The sequence below is a fragment of the Accipiter gentilis genome, chromosome 36 (genome assembly GCF_929443795.1).
Source record: "Accipiter gentilis chromosome 36, bAccGen1.1, whole genome shotgun sequence".
Classification (NCBI taxonomy): domain Eukaryota; kingdom Metazoa; phylum Chordata; class Aves; order Accipitriformes; family Accipitridae; genus Astur; species Astur gentilis.
Genome location: NC_064915.1, coordinates 696,109 through 717,752, shown reverse-complemented (window position 1 = coordinate 717,752; position 21,644 = coordinate 696,109). Strand labels below are relative to the sequence as shown.

General features: G+C 65.7%; 3 protein-coding genes across 3 annotated transcripts in view; 1 reads left to right on the top strand and 2 right to left on the bottom strand.

Moving 5' to 3' along the window:
- The window catches only part of TNXB (tenascin XB), a 55,437-nt gene extending 49,028 nt beyond the window's left edge, over nt 1-6,409 (top strand). Inside the window, exons 47-53 of the mRNA XM_049792693.1 lie at nt 260-384; nt 967-1,099; nt 1,435-1,586; nt 2,175-2,271; nt 2,694-2,855; nt 4,521-4,684; nt 6,329-6,409. Coding sequence (XP_049648650.1) covers nt 260-384; nt 967-1,099; nt 1,435-1,586; nt 2,175-2,271; nt 2,694-2,855; nt 4,521-4,684; nt 6,329-6,409 — 914 coding nt within the window. The remainder of the gene's footprint in view (nt 1-259; nt 385-966; nt 1,100-1,434; nt 1,587-2,174; nt 2,272-2,693; nt 2,856-4,520; nt 4,685-6,328) is intronic.
- A 683-nt stretch (nt 6,410-7,092) lies between these two features.
- On the bottom strand, nt 7,093-15,015 carry LOC126034835 (steroid 21-hydroxylase). Its single transcript, XM_049792692.1, has 11 exons — nt 14,977-15,015; nt 14,817-14,931; nt 13,955-14,044; nt 13,354-13,505; nt 11,965-12,060; nt 11,415-11,522; nt 10,650-10,736; nt 10,396-10,581; nt 9,573-9,742; nt 8,277-8,380; nt 7,093-7,467 (listed from the first exon to the last, which is right to left on the bottom strand). The coding sequence occupies exons 1-11, from the start codon at nt 15,013-15,015 to the stop codon at nt 7,223-7,225; spliced, it is 1,392 nt and encodes a 463-aa protein (XP_049648649.1). The 3' UTR covers nt 7,093-7,222.
- Nucleotides 15,016-15,736: 721 nt separating this feature from the next.
- Nucleotides 15,737-19,688, bottom strand: LOC126034834 (histone H3-like centromeric protein A). The gene is given in 6 exon segments (XM_049792690.1): nt 15,737-15,811; nt 16,387-16,575; nt 17,207-17,284; nt 18,499-18,590; nt 19,594-19,652; nt 19,654-19,688. Coding segments are annotated over 6 exon segments (528 nt in total).
- Between the last annotated feature and the right edge of the window lie 1,956 nt (nt 19,689-21,644).

Sequence of the window (21,644 nt, the reverse complement as noted above, 5' to 3'; positions counted from 1 at the left end):
GATGGTGTGTTGGCATCCTGGGTGGGGTGTCTCCAGTGGGGAGAGTCCCCTGGGGGCTGTGGTGGGGGACCCTGGGGTGCTACGGGGGGGTCTGGGGGTGGGGGGAGTCCATGGGAGTTTCTGTGGGGTTGGTGGTCAGAGTGGAGGTGTCCAAAGAGAGGTTCCTGGAAGTGTAGGTGAAGGGAAGTCAGTGGGTGGGTCCTTGGGGGGCTGGGGGGTGGGTTGGGCGTGTCAACAGCCATGCCCCTCCCCCACACAGGTGCCCCAGGGACCCTCTGGGTGGGGACTGTATGGCCCCGCAGTGCCAGGCTGCACTGGGCACCCCCCCACACCCCCCTTGATGGCTACGACCTTGTCTACGGCCCCCCCAGAGGACCCCAGAAGGTAACACCCCCTCCCAAAGCACCCTGAAACCCCATAACCCCCCTGGGGACCCCAGTAATCCTTGTGGGACCCCAATAATCCTTGTGGGACCCCAATACACCCCCCTAGACTGCAATAACTCCTTGGAGACCCTGATCCCCTGTGGAGACCCCAACTTTCCTTGTAGGACCCCAATAGCCCCCCCCAGGGACCCCATTAACCCCTTGGAGACCCCAATACCACCCAGGTGCACCCCAATATCCCATGTGGGATCTCCAATACTCCCTTAGGGCATGCCAGTGCCCCCTCCAAGACCTAAATAAGCCCCTGAGGACCCCAGTAACGACCCAGAGACCCCAATAACACCCAAGGGACCCCAGTAACACCTGAGGGACCCCAATATTCTTTGTAGGACCCCAATAACCCCTCTGGGACCACAGTATCCCCCTGTGCACCCCAATATCTCTTGTGGGACCCCTAATACTCCCTTAGGGCACCCCAATACCCCCCTGGGACCCCAATAAAACCCTGAGGACCCCAATAATTCCCAGGGGACCCCAGTAATGCCTTGGGGGACCCCAATACTCCTCTGTGCCTCCTCAGACGCTGCGGCTGCCCCCCGAGGCATCGTCCCATCAGCTGTGGGGCCTGGAGCCAGCAGGGCGCTATGGGGTGCAGCTGTGGGGCCGGGGGGGGGACACCCCCCCCACCCCCCTGGAGACCACCTTTGACACCCGTGAGCCAGAGGCCTGGGTCCCTGGGAGGCGGGGGAGAGTGTTGGGTCGTTGGGGGGGGGGCACCCAGACACCTAGGTCCTTGGGTGGGGGGGTGCTGGGTTAATGGGTGGGGGAGTGCTGGGTCATTGGGTGGGGGATGCCTGGGTCCCTGGGTGGTGGGGGGCTCAGTCATTGGGTGGGGGGCACCCGGATGCCTGGGTCCCTGGGTGGTGTGTGGCTGGGTCATTGGGTGGGGGACACCCAGACACCTGGGTCCCCAGAAGTCTCCAGGGCACCTTAGGGGTCCCTGGATGCCTGAGTCCCCACAACCCCTGTCCCCCCCCTCCTCCCCCAGCTCCCCTCCCCCACCCGCACCCCCGGGACTGTGCCGAGGAGCAGCTGAATGGGCCGGGCCCTTCGCGCGAGACCCTCATCTTCCTCGGGGGAGACCCCGGGAGACCTCTGCGTGTCTTCTGTGACATGGAGACCGATGGCGGTGGATGGCTGGTGGGACAACTGTGTGGAACTGGGAGGGGCTGGGGGACACTGGAAGGGGCTGGGGAGCACTGGGAGAGGCTAGGGGCTTCTATGTGGGGTGATTTATGGGGGGAAATGGGGGTCTTGGGGGGCATTGAGGGGGTCTGGAGGACAACAGGAGGACCGGGGAGCACTGGGAGGCACTGGGAGAGGCTGGGGCACTTCTACGGGGGGCTATTTGGGGGATATAGGGGGTTATATGGGGGGAAATGGGTGGTCTTGTGGGGCAACGGGGGTTCCTGGGGGGCATTGAGGGGTCTGGTAGGGAACTGGGGGGCACTGGGAGGGGCTGGGGAGGTCATGTGGGGGATTATGGGGGGAAAAGGGGAGTTTGGGGGGCCGTGTGGGGACTGGGGGTCACTGAAGCAAACTGGGAGGCACTGGAAGGGGCTGGGGGAGGTTATGGGATGTATTGGGGGGTTTTATGGGGGGTTGGGGGGTCTTGGAGCTCAATGGGCACCCTGGGAGGCACTGGGGGAGTCTGGGGAGAAATGGGAGGCTCAGGGGGGGTCAGTGGGGGGTGTTGGGGCCCCCCGACCTCCCCCCGACCCCCCCCAGGTGTTCCAGCGCCGCCAGGACGGGGGCACCGATTTCTGGCGGGGGTGGGATGCCTACGCCCACGGCTTTGGCAACGTCACCGGGGAGTTCTGGCTGGGTGAGGACCCAGGCGTCTGGGTGGGAGGGACCCAGGAATTTTGGGGGGGGGGGCAGGAATCTGGTTGGGCTTGGGTGGGTGACCAAAGGGGGAACCCAGGTGTCCAGGGTGGGGATCCAGGCATCTGGGTGGGTGACGGGGGTGGGACCCAGGTGTCTGGGTGGTCCCGGGTGGATCTTTAGAGGGGACCTAGGCATCTGGGTGGGCTTGGGTGGGTGACCAGGGAGGGACCCAGGTGTCTGGGGGGGACCCAGGCTTCTGGGTGGGTGACTGGGGGGACCCAGGGGTCCAAGTGGTCCTGGGTGGGCCTTTGGACAGGACGTAGGCATCTGGGTGGGCTTGGATGGGTGACCAGGGATCTGGGGAAGGGGACTCAGGTGTCCAGGCGGTGGCGGTGGCCGAATGCAGGTATGGGGGTGCAGGTAATGAGGCGTTGCACGCGCTGACGGCGGGGACCCCCACGGAGCTGCGGGTGGATCTCCGCACCCCACAAGATGCCGCCTTCGCTCACTACCGTGACTTCACCGTTGCCGGCCCCGAGGACCATTACCGCCTCCACCTCGGTGCCTACAGCGGCACTGCTGGTATAGGGGGTCTTGGGGGGGTCCTGGGTGGTCTTGGGGGTTCGTGGAGGGGTCTTGGGAGATTCCTGAGTGGTCTTGGGGGGTCCTGGAGGAGTCCTGGGGGGTCCTGGAGGGGTCTTGGGGCAGTCCTAAGTGGTGCTGGGGGGGGGTCTTGGGGGGTCCCGAGTGGTCTTGGGGAGCTCTTGGGGGGGGGACCTGAGTGGTCTTGGGGTGGTCCTGGAGGGGTCCTGGGGGGTCCTGGAGGAGTTTTGGGGGATCTTGGGTTGTCTTGGGGTGGTCCTGGAGGAACCCCTTGCAGGGGTTCTGAGTGGTCTCAGAGGGTCCTGGGAGGTCCTGGAGGGGTTCTGAGTGGTCTTGGGGGGATCCTGAGGGGTCTCATGGGGTCCTGAGTGGTGTTGGGGAGGTCTTGGGGGATCCTGGAGGAGTCTTGGGGGTCCTCAGTGGTCTTGGGGAGGTCTTGGGGGGGTCCTGGGGCATCCTGCGTGGTCTTGGGGGGGTTCCTGGAGGGGTCGTGGGGGGTCCTGGAGGAGTCCTGGAGGCAACTTGGGGGGGTCCTGAGTGGTCTTGGGGGGATTCTGGAGGGGTCTTGGGCATCCTTTGGCCCATGAAGAGGGTCCTAGAGGGGAATATTCAGGATCTCTTGGCCTATGGGGGAGGGGGGGGTGTCTTGGGGTGTCCTGGAGAGGTCCTGGAGTGGTTCTGGTGGGTCCTGAGTAGTCCTGGGGAGGTCCTGGGGAGGTCCTGGAGGGGTCTTGGGGGGGTCTTGGGAATCCCTTGGCACATGAAGGGGGTATTGGGGGCAAATATTTGGAGTCTCTTGCCCTATGCGGGGGAGGGGGGTGTCTTGGGGGGTCCTGGGAGGTCTTATGGGGTCCTGGGGGGGCCTAAGGGGGTATTGGGGGTCCCTTGGTCCATGAAGAGGGTCCCTGAGAGGATCTTGGGGGGTTCTGAAAGGGGACCCTGAGGGGGTCTTGGGGGGCTCCAGCCCTGGGGGAGGGGTCCCTGGTGGCTTCTGGGGGGGGTCTTAGGGGTCTCTGGACCATGTGGGGGTTCCTGAGAGGGGGTGTCTCGGGGGGGTCTCAGGGGTCTCCTGGGGTCTCTGGGGAGGTTTCTGGGGGGGTCTTTGGAGTGTCTTGGGGGTCTCTTGGCCCTGGGGTTCCCTGGGGGATTCCTGGGGGGGTCTGGGCATCTCCAGGTCATGGGGGGGGCCCTGGAGGGGTCTGACGGGGTCTGAGGGGGGGTTCCTGGGTGGTCACTGGGGGTTCATGGGGTGCCCCTGGGGGTCCCTTGGCCTTGGGCAATCCTAGGGGTCCTGGTGGGGGGTCCCTGAGGATTGGTGGGGGGGTCCATGGGGGGATCTTGGGGATTGTTGGGGGGTCCAATGGGGTCCCCTGACTGGGGGGATTCCTAGGGGTCTGATGGGCTCTGAGGGGGGGTCCCTGGTGGGTCCCTGGGAGTCTGACAAGCTCTGGGGGGGGTGTTCCCTGGGGGGGTCCCTGGGTTTCTGATGGGGGGGTCCCGGGGGGTCTAATGGGCTCTGAGGGGGGGTCCCTGGTGGGGGTCCCTGGGTTCCCTGGGGATCTGACAGGCTCTGAGGAGGGGTTCCTGGGGGGGGGGGGGGGGGGTTCCTGGGGGTCCCTGGAGGTCTGATGGGGGGTCCCGCAGGGGACGCGCTCTCCTACCACGCCGGCAGCCCCTTCTCCACGCGGGACCGGGACCCCCGGGGCCGCCCCCGTCCCTGCGCCGTCGCCTACACGGGGGCCTGGTGGTACCACAACTGCCACTACGCCAACCTCAACGGGCGCTACGGGACACCCCACGACCACCAGGCACGCTATAGGGGCCGGGGTGACCTATAGGGGGCCACAGGGGGTGACTAGAGGGGGCTGATGAGGCCAGAGTGGGGTTGATGGGGGATATAGGGGGCCATAAGGGGGTCTATAGGGGCCATAGAGGGTGTATCAGGGCCATAATGTGATCTATAGGGGCCATGGGGGACCTATAGGGGCCTTGGGGGACCTATAGGGAGCTGTAGGGGGCAACTAGAGGGGGGTGTGTGGGGCCAGGGTGGGGTTGATGGGGCCTATAGGCAGCCAGAATGGGGTCTATAGGGGCCATAGGGGGGCTATAGGGGCCTATAAGGGGCAAGTAGTTGAAGCCTATGGGTCCAGAATACAGTTAATGGGGGCTATAGGGACCACAAGGCAGTCTATAGGAGCCATAATAGGGTCTATAGGGGCCACAGGGGGCCTATAGGGATCGGGGGACCTATAGGAGGCCATAGGGGGTGACTGGAGGAGGCCGATGGGGCCCAAGTGCAGTTAATGGGGGCTGTAGAAAGCCATAATGGGGTCTATAGGGGCCATAGGGGGGCTACAGCAGCCACGGGGGGCCTATAGGAGCCAGAGAGCACCTATAGGGGTCTATAGGAGGCAACTAGAGGGGGCCTATGGGGCCAGAGTGCAGTTGATGGGGTCTATAGGGGTCACAGAGGGCAACTGGGGGGGCCAAGAAGGGCCATAGAGGGACCTAAAGGGGACATAAGGGGGCCAAAGAGGGGCATGGCAGGGCTATAGGGACCATATTGGGGTCTGTAGGGGCCATAGTGGTGCTATAGGAGCCATGGGGGATCTGTAGGGGTCATAATGGTGTCTATAGGGAGGCCTATAGGGTCCATAATGGACTCTATAAGGGCAAAGGAGGGGAATATAGGTGCCACCAGGGGCCTAAAGCAGCCACAGGGGGGGTCTACTGGGACTACAGGGGAGCTATATGGGCCATAGGGAGGCCTCTAGGGGCATCCGGGTGTCTAAAGGGGCCATGGAGGAGGCCTGCAGGGGCATACAGGCATCTATAGGGGCTATATGGGGGTCGATAAGGGGCAATAGAGAGGCCCTAGGGGCTATATAAGCCATACAGGGGTCTTTATGGAAGGTTTACAGGTGGGCACTGATGTTTGTAGGGGCCCACAGGGGGGTCTATAGGGGCATATGGGGGGTCCTATGGAGGTCACAGAGGGGCCTATAACGGGGCTATAGTGACTACAGGAATTTCTGTAGGGGCTATGGGGGAGGGTCTTCTGTGGAGGGATCTATACGGGCACTATGGAGCACAGGACCCCTATGGCACTGCCCGCAGCAGCAGTGGGAACCTATGGGGACCATAGGCGTGCTAAGAGGACCCTGGGGCAGGGGTGAGCACTGCACCCCTATGGGTGACCAGGGCCCAATGAGGGTCCTAGGGGGGCTATGCGGGGCACATGGCCACATGCCCTATAGGCTCCATAGGGCCCAAGACCCTATAGAACCTAGCCCCAGATCCCCTCTGTCTGGCCATGGGGCCCTTATAGGAGTGACAGGGCCTGGGGCAGGGGAGAGGGGGTGTTCTCTAGGGCCCCTATAGGGTCTATAGGGTGCCTATAGGGTACCTATAGGGCCTGATGGACAACCCCCCTCCCCCCCGGCTCTCCCCAGGGCATCAACTGGTTTCCCTGGAAAGGCTTCGAGTTCTCCATCCCCTTCACCGAGATGAAGCTGCGGCCGCAGCGCGACTGAGGGGACCCAGGCGTCCGGGGGGGGTCCCAGGCGTCTGGGGGGGGGGGCACCCAGGAAAGAGGCGGGACTTGTGGGGGGAGGGTCAGAGGTGAAGCTTTTATTGGGGGGGGGTGGTGGTGGTGGTAATAAAAGGTGCCTGGAACCCCCACCCCCTGGTGAACCCGGGCATCCGGGGGGGACCCAGGCGTCCGGAGACACAGGCAGCAGGAGGACCCGGTCATCTGGACATGCAGGCAGCCCCAGGAGTCCAGGCAGTGGACCAGAGTATCCAGGGGTGCAGGCAGCTGCAGGCAGGGGTGCAGGCAGCCCCAGGCAGCCAGGAGTGCAGGCAGCAGGCAGCCCTAGGTGTCCAGGGATGCAGACAGCCCCAGACAGCGAGAGGTACAGGCAGCTCCAGGCAGCCAGGAGTGCAGGCAGCAGGCAGCCCTAGGTGTCCAGGGGTGCAGGCAGCAGGCAGCCAGGGGGTGCAGGCAGCAGGCAGCCCTAGGTGTCCAGGGGTGCAGGCAGCAGGCAGCCAGGTATGCAGGCAGCCCCAGGTGTCCAGGGGTGCAGGCAGCCCCAGAGAGCCAGGGGTGCAGGCAGCTGCAGGCAGCCGGGGTGCAGGCAGCCCCACGCAGCCAGGAGTGCAGGCAGCAGGCAGCTCCAGGCAGCCAGGAGTGCAGGCAGCCCCAGGTGTCCAGGAGTGCAGGCAGCCAGGGGTGCAGGCAGCCAGGGGTGCAGGCAGCCCCAGGTGTCCAGGGGTGCAGGCAGCCAGGGGTGCAGGCAGCAGGCAGGCACAGGAGTACCAGGCCGCTGCCAGGCCCCTGTGCTCAGTTAGGCAGGGGGCTGGCAGGGCACCATGCGGACGCGGAAGGGCGGGCAGCGCAGGACGGTGCCTGCCGACACCTCCAGGCAGGGCAGGACCCCGGGGGCGGGGGGTTCCAGGCGGAATTCCTGCAGGATCCGACCCAGGAAGACGAAAAGCTCGGCCCGTGCCAGCCCTTCCCCCAGGCAGGATCGGGCCCCGCAGCCAAAGGGCACCAGCGCCCGCCAAGGAGCCCCCGGAACCAGGAACCGCTCTGGAGGGGGAAGGGGGGTCAAGGGACCCAGGCGTCCGGGAGGGGACTCACCCAAAGGGGTCAGGGGACCCAGGGCTCCAGGAGGGAACGCGTTTGGGAGGGTAACCCCCTACTGGGTCAGGGGACCCCCCTACTGGGTCAGGGGTCCCAGGCATCCACGGAGGGGACCCAGGTGATCAGGAGGAGACCCAGGCATTTGGGGAGGGGACCCAGGCATTCAGTAGCGGACCCAGGAATTTGGGGAAGGGGACCCACCCACATCGGGGTTCAGGAGACCCGCCCCAAGGGGTTTAAGGGACCCAGGTGTCCAGGGAGGGGACCCAGGCGTTTGGGAGGAGGGACCCAGGTGTTCAGGGAGGGGACCCACCCCAAGGAGTTTAGGGGACCCAGGCATTCAGGGAGGGGACCCAGGCATTTGGGGAGGGGATGCAGGCGTCAAGGAGGGGACCCACCCCAAGGGGTTTAAGGGACCCAAACAGTCAGGAGAAAGCCACCCACAGAGGTCAGGGGACCCAGGTGTCTGGGAAGGGACCCTCCCCAAGTGGTTCAGGGGACCCAGGTGTTCAGGAGGGGACCCAGGCATTTGGGGGGGACGACACAGGTGTCCAGGAGGGGACCCAGGCATTTGGGAAGGGGACCCACCCACATCGGGGTTCAGGGGATGCACCCCAAGGGGTTTAGGGGACCCAGGTGTCCGGGAGGAAGCCACCCACACAGGGGTCAGGGGACCCAGGCGTCTGGGAGGGGACGGACCCCAAGGGATTCAGGGGAACCCGGCGTCCGGGGGGGACCCCAATGTCCGGGCGTACCGGGCAGGAAAGCCTCGGGGTGGTGCCAGGTGTCGGGGTCCTGCTGGGCAGCCAGGAGGTTGGGGATCAGGATGGAGCCAGCCGGCACTGGGATGCCCCCGACACTGGGAGGAGACAGCGGGGTGTTGGGATGTACTGGGATCTTCTGGGCTCTGCTGGGGTCTACTGGGACCTGTTGGGCTCTCTGGAGCATACTGGGGTCTATTGGGGCCTACTGGGACTTACTGTGGCCCACTGGGCTCTGCTGGGGTCTACTGGAGCCTAGTGGGATCTACTGGGCCCCAATGGGATCTATTGGGGTCTAGTGGGGCCTGTTGGGCCCTCTGGAGCCTACTTGGGCCTATTGGGACCTAGTGGGATCTACAGGGCCCTAATGGGATCTATTGGGGTCTAGTGGGGCCTGTTGGGCCCTCTGGAGCCTACTGGGGTCTATTGGGACTTACTGTGGCCTACTGGGGTCTGCTGGGGCCTAGTGGGATCTACTGGGCCCTAATGGGATCTGTGGGGTCTACTGGGGCCTGTTGGGCCCTCTGGAGCCTCCTGGGGCCTGCTGGGATATCTTGAGCCTACTGGGTTCTATTGGGCACTACTGGGATATACTGGGGTCTACTGGGGCCCTCTGGGGCCTACTAGGACCTCCTTGAGCCTACCAGGGCCTACTGCAGTCTATTGGGGTTTACTGAGACTTACTGGGGCCTACTGGGAGTTACTGGGAGTTATTGGGATGTGCTAGAGTACACTGGGGCCTGCTGAGGCCTGCTGGGGTCCACTAGGCTCTGCTGGGCCCTACTGGGGTTTACTGGGACATACTGGGCTCTACTGAGGTCTTCTGGGGCCCACTGGTGCATGCTGAGAACTGCTGGGATCTACTGGGGCTTACTGGGGTGTACTGGGTTCCACTGACATCTTTTGGGGACTGCTGGGATATACTGGGGCATACTGGGATGTACTGGGATCTACTGGGGTATACTAGGGCCTGCTGGCACCTACTGGGCTCTGCTGGGGCTACTGGGGTCTATTAGGACCTATTGGGGCTTACTGGGGCCTACTGTGTTCTGCTGGGGTCTACTGGGGCTTACTGGGACTTACTGGGGCCTACGGGGCCCTACTGAGGATGCCCGCACTGGTCCATACTGGTCTATACTGGTTCATACTGGTCTACACTGGTGCAAAACACTGATACACTTTGGTGCACAGTGCTGGAACCTGATGCCCAGTGGTCTGTAGTGGTTCATGCTGGTTCATACTAGTCCACAACCATCTGTACTGGTCCATACTGGTTTCTACTGGCCGTACCTGGTGTGGCGGCGGGCGCAGTGGGGCAGGGCCAGTGGGGCAGGGGGCCGGAGGCGCAGGGTCTCGGTGACGGTGGCGTGGAGGAGGGGCAGGCGTCCGGTGTCACCCGCCTGGGGGGTCCCGGTGGGACCCAGCTCCCGCCAGAGCTCTGCCCGCAGCCGCTCCTGCAGCTGGGGGACACGTGTGTCACACGCATGTCACACACATGCCACATGCAGGGCACCACCTCCTGGGGTGACACGTGTGTCATGTGGTTTGGGGAGGTGGGTCCCACCCCGGGGGACACCCAGTGCCAAGGTGGGGGGGACATAAATGGGACCAAGGAGCCGTGTGGGGACATGGACATGGGTGTGACACGCGTGTGGCACCTTGGGGCGGTGGAGGGGGATGGCGATGGCCACGGGGAAGGGACACAGGGATCACACAGGACATGGGTGGGGACACGGGACTCCTTGGGGACACACATGGGGACACGTGTGGGGACACAGACATGGCTGTGACATGTGTGTGGCACCTTGGGGTGGTGCAGGGCGACAACGATGGCCATGGGGAGGGGGACACTGGGAACACAGTTGACACATGTGGGTACATGAGACCCCTTGGGGGCATATGTGGGGACTTGAGGACACGTGTGGGGACACGGACAGGGGTGTGACACGTATGTGGCACTGTGGAGTGGTGCAGGGGGATGGCAATGGCCACAGGGAGGGGACACTGGAGACATGTAGGACATGTGTGGGGACACAGGCCCCCCGGGGGACACCCATGGGGACTTGAGGACACGGGCAGGGACACGGACACGGCTATGACACGCGTGTGGCACCTCGGGGCGGTGCAGCAGGAAGGCAACGGCCCACGCCAGGGCTGCAGCCGTGGTCTCGGTGCCCCCGATGAAGAGATCGACCAGGGCCATGTGGAGGCGGGGGGGGCTCAGGGGACCCCCCTGGACGCCGGGGTCCCTTCCCTGCAGCGCCGCCAGAACCGTGTCCCCAGGGGGGGATGGGCACTCCTGCGGGAACACGTGTCATTCTGTCCCGGATACCTGGGTGTCCCCCCCCCCATGCATCCCCCCCTGACCTCATGCCGTCGGATCTGGGCCTCCACGAAGGCGTCGCGGAGCTCGACAAGGCGCAGCAGCTCTCGCAGCCCCGGGTTGGGGAGGACCTGGGACGTATGGATCCCATAGGGACTCCCCTCAGCCCCCCCCCGCCATGCCCTATAACTCCCCTCAGCCCTATAGAAACCCCATAGTTCCTCTCCCCCCTGGGCCATATAGACCCTATAGGCCACCCTCCCAGACCATATAGACCCTCCCCACAGTCCTATAGATTCTCCCAGCCCCATATAGACCACATAACCCCCCCTGGGCCATATAGACCCTAAAACACATGCCCACACCCCCATATAGATCATCCTAGCGCCATAAGACCCCCATAACCACCCCTCCCAACCCCATACAGCCTCCCCATGTAGAACACCCATCTCCTTATAGACCCTATATTCTCAGCCCCTCCTACACCTTATACATCTTCCCCCAGCCCATATAAGCACCTCCCCAGCCCCATCTAGACCCTATAACACCCCCACAGCTCCAAAAAGACCATACACACCCTCCCCAGGGCCATATAGCCCCTCCCCAGCCCCCTATAGACCCTATAAGACCCCTCCCAGGGCCATAGAGCCCCTCCCCAGCCCCATATAGACCCCTTTGAGACCCCACATAGATCCTAGAAACCCTTTCCCCACCCCATATAGACCCTATAACCCCCCCTTCCCAGCCCCACATCCTCACCCCCAGCCCCATACAGCCCCTATAGGGCCTGGTCCTATGGCCGAGCTCACCCGTAGAGCAGGGAGCAGGTCGAGGACCCGCACGCTGAACCTGCCCCACACCTCCAGCAGCTCCACCACGCAGCGGGTGAAGGCCCGCACCTCCGGCTCGGGGGGCATCTGGGACGGGGGGGGGGCAATGCCTGGGTCTCCTCAGAACCCAAACAGACACCCCCCCCCCAAAGTCCCCCTTGGTCCCCTCCCAAAATCCTGGGTCCCCCCCAGAACTCCTCGGGGTCCCTCCCAGAACTCTTCAGTGTCCCGCCCCCCCCCCGGATGTCTGGGTCCCCTCTCAGACACCTGGGTCCCCCCCAAACTCCTGGGCCCCCCCCAAACTCCTGGTTCCCCCCCTGACAGCTGGGTGTCCCCCCCCCAACTCCTGGGTCCCCCCAGAACCCAAACAACTCCCCCCCTCCAGAGACACAGCCCCAAACTCCTGCCCTCCCCCTGGATGCCTGGGGGGTGTCGTCCCCCCAAATTCCTGGGTCCCCCCAAACTCCTGGGTCGTCCCCCCGAACTCCTGGGTGTGTCCCCCCCCCGGTGTGACACCTGGGTCCCCTACCAGGTCCCCAAAGAGGAGGTGTCCGATGGTGCTGCAGGTGTAGAAGGAGAAAACCTCAAAGGGGTCCAGGGGGGCCCCCCCGTGGGAACGCAGCTCCTGGGGGGGGGGGGGTGGGGGGGTGGTGTCAGAAGGGGGTTTTGGGGTTCCCGTGGGGTATTGGGGGACCCCAAGTGGGTATTGGGGTCCCTTAAGGGGGTTTTGGGGTGTCCAAATAGGATATGGGGGGGCTAAGGGGGGGTTGGAGTCCCTAAGGGTTTTTTTGGGGGGGGGGGGACAAGGGGGTTTGGGGGTAGTCTAAGTGAGGTTTGGGTCGGGGCAGTCCCAGGAGGTTTTTCGGGGTCTGTAAGGGAGTTTTGGGGTGTCCTAATGGGATAGCAGGGATCCCTAAGGGGTCCAGGGGACCCCCCATGTGGGAGCATAGCTTGGAAGGGGGGAGGGGAGGAGAGGTCTCCAGGGGGGGTATTGGGGGGCCCTAAGGGGGGTTTTGGGGTCCCTGAAGGAGTTTTAGGGTGTCCCAGGGAGATATAAGGAGGTTTTGGGGTCTCCATGGGTGGTATTGGGGGTCCTAAGTGGGTTTTGGGGGTCCCAAGGGGGTATTGGGGTCCCCAGAGGGGATATTGGGGTGTGCTAGGGGGTTGGGGGGGCACTAAGGGTGATTTCAGGTTGCAGAATTTCAGGGTGCAGGGGGATTTTGGGGGTGCAGGGTTTCAGGGTGTGGGGGGCTGTGGTGCAGGGGTGGGGTTGGGGGTTTTTGGGGTGCAGGGTTCGTTTGGGGTGTGGGGGAGGGTTGGGGTGCAGAGGGACTTTGGGGGGCTTTTTTTGGGAGTGCAGGGAGTTTGGGGTGAAGGGGTGGGCTTGGGATGCGGGGTTTTGGCAGTGCAGGGGGTTGGGGTGCAGGGGTGGGGTTGGGGTGCAGGGTTTTTGGGGGTGCAAGGGGCTTGGGGTGCAGGGTTGGGCTTGGGATGCGTTTTTTCGGCAGTGCAGGCGGTTGGGGTGCAGGGGGGCTTTGAGATGCGGGTTTTTTGGGGTGTGGGGTTTTGGGGTGCAGGGTGGAGTTGGGGTGCACAGGTTTTTGGGGTGCAAGTGGTTTCTGGGGTGCAGGGTTGTTTTGGGGTGTGGGGGAGGGTTGGGGTGCAGAGGGACTTTGGGGGGCTTTTTTGGGGAGTGCAGGGGGTTTGGGGTGCAGGGGTGGGGTTGGGGTGCGGGATTTTTGGGGGTGCAGGGGGTTTGGGGTGCAGGGGTGGGGTTGGGGTGCGGGGTTTTTGGGGGTGCAGGGGGTTTGGGGTGCAGGGGTAGGGTTGGGGTGTGGATTTTTTAGGGGGTGCAGGGGGTTTGGGCTGCAGGGGGGCTTTGGGGTGCGGGAGGGGGGGGTTGTTTTGGGGTGCTCACCGTGCAGAGGGCCCCCGCCTGCCGCCGCAGGAGGGGCCGGAGCCGCCCCCCCGCCCGGGCCAGCGCCCCCCGCGTCACCCCCCGCTGTCGCCGCCAGCCCGGAGTGGCCGCTCCCAGAGCCAGGTCCCGGCCCCCCCGCGACACCAGCCCCCCTGGGGGACACACACGACACCCCGAGTTAGGGGCACCCCGGGGAGCCCCCAGCAATCCCCCCCCCAGCACCCATAGGTTCCCCCCCTACACCCCATAGGGACTCCCACAGCCCCATAGGGACCCCCCCCACCACCCATGAATGCCCCCCTCCCAGCCCCATGCCCCCCCACCCCATAGGGCCCTGCCCCATAGCCCCCCCCAGCCCCCATAGGGAGCCCCCCTAACCCACAGACCCCTCCCAGCCCCATAAAACCCTCCACCCCATAGAGCCCCCCCGCCCCATACTCCCCCCCAGCCCCATAACCCCTCCCCAGCCCCACAGAATCCCCCCACCCCATAACCCTCCCCATCCCCATAGCCCCCCCCATAACCCCCCCAAGCCCCATAACCCCTCCCACCCCATAGCCCCCCCCATACGCCCTCCCCAGCCCCATAGCCCCCCCCATACCCAGGTAACTTGGGGGTCGCTCCAGCCAGTCCCCCCAGTGCCGGGCCAGCGCCTCCCGGATGGTCCCCACCGAGCTCAGCACCAGCAGGTCTGGGGGGGGGGGAGAAAGTGGGGGGCTGGGGGGGGACCCCAAAACTAGGGGGGACCCCAAAAGTACGGGGGGACCCAAAAACGGAGGAGGGAGGATGGTTGGGGAGTTCTGGGGGGAGGTTGGGGTTCCCAAGGGGTAATTTTGGGGGGGGGGGGTCGGGGAGGAGTCAAGGGGAAGGAGGGAGTTTTGGGGTGCCAGGGACAGGTTTGGGGGTTCGTGGGGGGGTCAAGGGTTTTGGGGTTCCCAGGGGCAGGTTTGGGGGGGTCAAGGTGGGGTTGGGGGGCTGTTTGGGGGTCCCAGTGGCAGGTTTGGGGGGTCGGGGGGGTCAAGGTGGGGTTGGGGGGCTGTTTGGGGGTCCCAGTGGCAGGTTTGGGGGGTCGGGGGGGTCAAGGTGGGGTGGGCAGTTTGGGGGGACTCAGGGGGAGGGGTTTGGCGTGCCAGGGGCAGGTTTGGGGGAGGCCAAGGGGGTCAGTTTTGGGGTCCCAAGGGCAGTTTTGGGGGTTCAGGGGCATTCTGGGGTCCCTAAGGCGGGGGTGAGGGTCTGGGGGTCCCCAAAAGGTAAGCTGGGGGTCGGAGGGGGGACCAAGGGCAGGTTTGGGGGTTCTGGGGGGGTCAAGGGGGGGCAGTTTTGGGGATCCCAGGGACAGGTTTGGGGGGGTCAAGGTGGGGGTGGGGGGGCCAGTTTTGGGGTTCCCAGGGGCAGGTTTGGGGTTCCGGGTGGAGGGGGTGTCAGTTTTGGGGTGCTCCCCCCCCCCCCCCCCCCCAACTCACCGCGCCCCCCCAGGCGCATGCGCAGGACGGGCCCGTGCCGGCGGGCGAGGCGGCGGAGGTGCAGCGCCCCCTGCGGGTGGAGCAGGTGCAGCGCCCCGCCCCGCGGGCCCCGCCCCTCGCCCGGCCCCGCCCCTCGCCTTCGCCCCGCCCCCAGCAGCACCAGCAGCACCAGCAGCGCCAACACCAGCGCGGCCGCCATCGCCGGGGGGGGAGGGGGGGGGAAATCCCGGAGGAGCCCCTATATTGAGGGGAAGCCGGGAAGCCACGCCCCCTTGAAGCCACTCCCCCTGAAGCCACGCCCCCAAGCCACGCCTCCCCATCCCTCCCTCGCTACCCCCAGGCCCCCCAAACTGCACCCCGAGGGAACGGGGCCCCAATTCCCGCCCCCCCGCACCCATAGGACTCCCCCAGATGTCCCCCCCAGCACCCATGGGACCCCCCCCAGCATCCTGCGGACCCTCCCCGGCCCACGCTGGCATTCTGGGGACCCCCCGGGTCGCCTTCCTTGCACCCATAGGACACCCACCCACCACCCATAGGACCCCCCCAGATGTACCCCCCAGCACCCATGGGACCCCCCCGCCAGCAGCTCTGGGACCCTCCCCAGCTCCCACTGGCATCCTGAAGACCCCCCCAGCACCCACAGGATCCCCCAGAGGTCATCCCAGCACCCGTAGGCCCCCCCCAGCACCCATGGCACCACTCTGAGCCCCCTTCCTCGCACCCGTGGGCCCCCCCAGATGTCCCCCAGGCCCCCCCCAGCACCCCATGGCACCACTCTGAGCCCCCTTCCTCACACTCAGGACCCCCCCCAGCATCCATACAACTCCCCCAGATGCCCCCCCAGCACCCCCTCAGCTCTCCCCCCAGCACCCATCATGCCCACTCCCCCCCAAGGGCCGGGCTTCACCAACACACATTTATTGGGGTGCCCGCAGTGGGGGGTGGGGGGGTCCCTCAGACACCCCCCCTAGGCACCGGGTCAGCTGCAGGTCCTTGGGGTAGAGGGTGATGCAGGGGTGTGCAGGGTGCAGAGATGAGTGTCCTTCAGCACCCATGGGACTCCCCCCCAGCACCCATAGGACTCCCCCCAGATGTCTCCCCCAGCACCCATGAGACCCGCTCAGCACCTCTGGGACCCTCCCCAGCCCTCACTGGCATCCTGAAGACCCCCGCCCCAGCACCCATGGGACTCCCCCAGGTGTCCCCCCAGCACCCATAGGCCCCCCAGCACCCATGGCACCAACCCAGTCCCCTTTCCTTTCACTCATGGCCCCCCCAGCACCCATAAGACCCCCCCTCGGATGTCCCTCCAGCACCTACACCCCCCCCCCCCCCCAAGATGTCCCCTGAGCACCCATGGCACCAACCTGGGCCCCCTTCCTTACACTCATGCCCCCCCCCCCCCAACCCCCATAGGACCCCCCCATATATCCCCCCAGCACCCAAGGGCCACCCCCAGCACCCATAGCCCCCCCCTTCAGCCCCCCCCTCCCCCCCTCCCCAGCACCCATGCCCCCTCCCTGCAACAGCAACCCTCCCCCCCTCCCCGCCAAGGGCCGGAATTCACCAATACACATTTATTGGGGTGCCCGGAGCGGGTGGAGGGGTGGGGGGGGGTCCCACAGACCCCCCCCCCCTCCAGCCCCCGCAGGCGCCGGGCCAGCTGCAGGTCCTTGGGGTAGAGGGTGACGCGGCGGGCGTGCAGGGAGCAGAGGTAGGCGTCCTCCAGCAGCCGCACGATGAAGGCCTCCGCCGCCTGCGCCCCGAGACGTGGAGGGGGTCCCCAAAACCAGCCACCCACCCCCCTTGCACCCTCACCCCACTCTTGCCTGGGGGTGGGCAGGGATCGGTTCCCCCCCAGCTTGCAAATGGGGTTTGGGGTGGGGGGATTGGGTGCAGGCAAGCACCTTGCACCCCAAATCGTGTCCCCAAGGGGAAGGGCACCCCAAAACTCTCCACCCCTCTGTAGCCCCAGATGGCCCCCCCAGCACCCATGGGACCCCCGTCCCCAGGCTCCTCTCCCCCCCACACCCATGGGACCCTCCAAGACCCAACTCAGCACCCATGGGACCCTCTGAGACCCCATTCAGCACCCATGGGAGCCCCCCCTGAACCCTGGGGACTCCCCTCCAGCTACCCCCCAGTATTCTGGGGACCCCCCCCCCCACCACCCATGGGCCCCCCCCAGATGTTGCCTCAGCACCCATGGGCCCCCCCCAGCACGCATGGGCCCCCCCCAGCACCCATGGGACCTCCCCAAATGTTCCCCCAGCACCCATGGGCCCCCCCCAGCACCCATGGGACCCCCCCAGATGTTCCCCCAGCACCCATGGGACCCCCTCAGCACCCATGGGACCCCCCCCCCCCCCCCCCCCCGCAGCACACACCTCTTGCAGGGCCAACAGCGCCATGCGCTGCCACCGATAGTCCACGCCGCGGGTGAAGACCAGGCAGATCTCCCGCACCTGGGGACACAGAGGTGACACCACGGGGGACACCCCCGGGAAGGGGGACACCCGGGATGGGGGGGTGACACTCTGTGGGGACAGCCCGGGCATGGGGACACCCTGGGGACACACTACCCCAGGGCAAGGGACACCCTGGGGATGGGGACATGGGGGACACCACCCTGGGGACACCACCCTGGCGACACCAGGGACGTGGGGACACTGCCATCCTGGGGACACCTTGGGGATGGGGACACCCTACCCCAGGGCAAGGGACACCAGGGACATGGGGGACAACACCCTGGGGAGATCCTGGGCATGGGGACACCACCCTGGGGACATCACTCTGGGGACACCAGGGACGTGGGGACATGGGGGACACCACCCTGAGGACATCCTGGGCATTGGGACACCACCCTGGGGACACCAGGGACATGGGGGACACCACCATGGGGACATCATGCTGGGGATGGGGCCATGGGGACAGGGCCACCCTGGGGCCAGGGACATGGGGGACACCAGCCGGGGGACATCACCCTGGGGACACCAGGGACGTGGGGACATGGGGGACACCACCCTGGGGACATCACCCTGGGGACACCAGGGACGTGGGGGACACCACCCTGGGGACACCACCCTGGGGACAGTGCCAGTGTGGGGACATCTGTGGCTCTGGGGACATGGGGACAGTGTCACCATGGGGGGAGGGGCACAGGGGACACCACGTCCCGAGGGGGGTGGGGGGGGACCCAAGGACATTTCTGGGGGGACAAGGACACCGCGTCATGGGGGGAGGGGAGAGGACAAGGACGGGAGAGGGGACCTGCGTCATAAGGGGGGGGGAGGACAAGGACGTTGGGGGGCTGTGACAGTGCTGGGGACATGGGGGTCCCCTGAGGGGGGGGCCCAGGGGGGTGTTGGGGGGTCCCAAGGGGTTGTTGCTAGTCGTGGGGGGGCATTTGGGAGGTCCCGGGAGGGGTTGGGGGTCCTGGGGGGAGGTTTGGGGTCCCCGGGGGGGGTGTTTGGTGTTCCCAGAGTGGTTGGGGGTCCCCGGGGGGGGGTTTGGGGGGTCCCCAGGGTGTACTTAGGGTGCCCGGGAGGGGGTTTGGGGGGGTCCCCAGGGGGTTTAGGAGCGAGCGGTCTCTGGAGAGTTTAGGGATCCCCGGGGGGGGTGGGGGTCCCCAGAAGGTTTGGGGGGTCTCGGGGGGTTTCGGGGGTGCCCCCGCTCTCACCAGGCGGGCGAAGGGCCCGGGGCGCAGCAGGAGGCGGGTGCTGCTCTGGTACTTGCGGATCTCCTGCAGCGCCCGCTGGCCCGGCCGGCGCCCTGGGGGGGGACAGGGGACAGAGGGGACAGGGGTGGCGGGGGGGGGGACAGGGGGGTGATGGGGCGGCAGGGGTTGACGAGGGCGATGGGACAGAGGGGATGGGGGTGACGGGGGGGTGACGAGGGGGACAGAAGGGATGGGGGTGACAGGGTGATGGGGGGACAGGGGTGACAGGGGGGGGGGACAGGGGTGACAGCATCAGGGGCGGCCAGCACTGGGGGACGATGACGTGGGGATGGGGGGGGAAATCTATAGGTCCTGGGGGGGTGTCTATAGGGTTTGAGGGTGTCTATAGGGGGTAGGGAGGGATCTATAGGGATGAGGGGGGTGACAGAGGGGAACAGAGGGGACAGGGGGTGACAGCATCAGGGGCTGCCAGCACTGGGGGGGGAAGATGGGGACCGGGGGGGGGATCATTAGGTCCTGGGGGGGTTCTATAGGGTTTGAGGGTGTCTATAGGGTGTAGGGGCTTGGGAGGGATCCATGGGGTCCAGTGGGATCTACAGGAACAGGGAGGGGGATGGGGAATTTATAGGGTCCGGGGAGGGGTCAGGGTGGGGTCTATAGGGTCCAGGGGGAGTCTATAGGGTCTGGGGGCTCAGGGTAGGGTCTACAGGGTCCGGGTCTATAGGGTCTTGGGGGGGGTTCAGGGCGGGGTCCATAGGGTCCAGGGGGGGTCAGGGTGGGGTCTTTAAGGTCCAGAGGGGGTGTCTATAGGGTCTGGGGGGGGTCGGGTCGGGGGTCTATAGGGTCCGGGGGGGGTCAGGACAGGGTCTATAGGGTCCGGGGGGGGGGTCAGGACAGGGTCTATAGGGTCCGGGGAGGGTCTATAGGGTCGGGGGGGGGGTCAGGGGGGGTTCTATAGGGTCTGGGGGGGGTGTTGGGGGGGGAATCTATAGGGTCTGGGGGGGTTCAGGGCTTCAGGGCGGGGTCTATAGGGTCGGGGGGTGCGGGAGGATCCATAGGGCGCCGTTCCCCCCCTCCCCCCCCCCCCCCACTCACTGCGGGGCCGCGGGGCCCGTTGGGGCGATGGCGGGGCCGGGGGGGCTGCGGGGGGGGGGGCGGCGCCGGGGGGTGGGGGGCTTGGGGCGGGGCATGGCGAGGCCACGCCCACTTCGGAGGGGTGGGCGGGGCGGAGTCCAGGCGTCCGGGGGTTGCTGGAGGGGGGGACCCAGGCGTCGGGGGGGGGGCCCCAAGCGTCCGGGGTCCCCCCCCTACGTCACACCCTTCCCCCCCCTTCCTGGCCTCACCGGCCCGCTATGACATCAGCCCCCCCGACGTGACGTCATGCCCGAGACCCCCCAAACCTCCTGCCGCCGCCGCCGCCGCCGCCGCCCGGATTCAAACCTCCCGCCGCACCGCCCTCCTCCTGACGCCACTTCCGCCCGCCCTCCGACCAATAGGTGCCCGCCCGGCCGCTCTGCGCCGCCGGAGGCCGCGTCTCGATGGTGCCGCGGAGGTGTAGAGCGGGGGCGGAGGCGGGAAAGAAGCCGCGGGCCTCATTAGCATAAATTTACATGGCTCCTCCCCCAGCCACAGGGTACCAGGAGGGATCCAGGCGTCCGGGCGCGGAGCTCAGCGTTTATTGACCGGGGGCGGCCAGGGCTCCGCCCCAGTTGCTCCCGGTATGATCCCAGTTGCTCCCAGTATGATCCCAGTTGCCACCAGTATAGTCCCGGTCACTCCAAGTACAATCCCTGTCATTCCTAGCATGATCCCAGTTGCCCCCAGTGTGGTCCCAGTTGCTCCAAGCCACTCCCAGTTGCCCCCAGGGTGGTCCCAGTTACTCCCAGTATGACTCCAGTTCCTCCCAGTATGATCCCAGTTGCCTACGGCATAGTCCCAGTTGCCCCCAGTATATCCCAGTTGCCCCCAGCATGCTCCTAGACACTCTCAGTTGCCCCCAACATGCTCCTAGTTCCTCCCAGTGTGGTTCCAGTCACTCCCAGTTGCTTCCAGTATCCTCCCAGTTGCTCCTAGTCACTCCCAATATGATCCCAGTTGCTCTCAGTGTGATCTCAGTTGCACCCCAGCATAGTTTCAGTGCTCCCAGTATATCCCAGTGGCCCCCAGCATGCCCCTAGACACTCTCAGTTGCTCCCAGTTGCCCCAGCATGGTCCCAGTTGCCCCCCGACATAGTCCCAGTCACTTCCAGTGTGGTCCCAGTTGCTTCCAGTATGCTCCCAGTGGCTCCCAGCTGCTCTCAGTGACTCCCAGTGTGCCCCCAGCAGGCTCCCAGTTGCCCCCAGCAGGCCCCCAGCATGGTCCCAGTCACTCCCAGTATGATTCCGGTATGGTCCCAGTCTCCCCCAGAATGGTCCCAGTCACTCCCAGTTGCTCCCAGTTGCCCCCTAACATAGTCCCAGTCACTTCCAGTGTGGTTCCAGTTGCTCCCAGTTGCCCCAGCAAGGCCCCAGTTGCCCCTCAGCATAGTCCCAGTCACTTCCAGTGTGGTCCCAGTCACTTCCAGTATGCTCCCAGTGGCTCCCAGCTGCTCTCAGTGACTCCCAGTGTGCCCCCAGCAGGCTCCCAGTTGCCCCCAGCAGGCCCCCAGCATGGTCCCAGTCACTCCCAGTATGATTCCAGTATGGTCCCAGTCTCCCCCAGCATGGTCCCAGTCACTCCCAGTATGATTCCAGTATGGTCCCAGTCTCCCCCAGAATGGTCCCAGTCACTCCCAGTTGCTCCCAGTTGCCCCAGCATGGTCCCAGTTGCCCCCAACATAGTCCCAGTCACTTCCAGTGTGGTCCCAGTGGCTTCCAGTATAGTCCCAGTGGCTCCCAGCTGCTCTCAGTGACTCCCAGTGTGCCCCCAGCAGGCTCCCAGTTGCCCCCAGCAGGCCCCCAGCATGGTCCCAGTCACTCCCAGTATGATTCCAGTATGGTCCCAGTCTCCCCCAGCATGGTCCCAGTCACTCCCAGTATGATTCCAGTATGGTCCCAGTCTCCCCCAGCATGGTCCTAGTCACTCCCAGTTGCTCCCAATTGCCCCAGCATGGTCCCGGTTGCCCCCAACATAGTCCCAGTCACTTCCAGTGTGGTCCCAGTTGCTC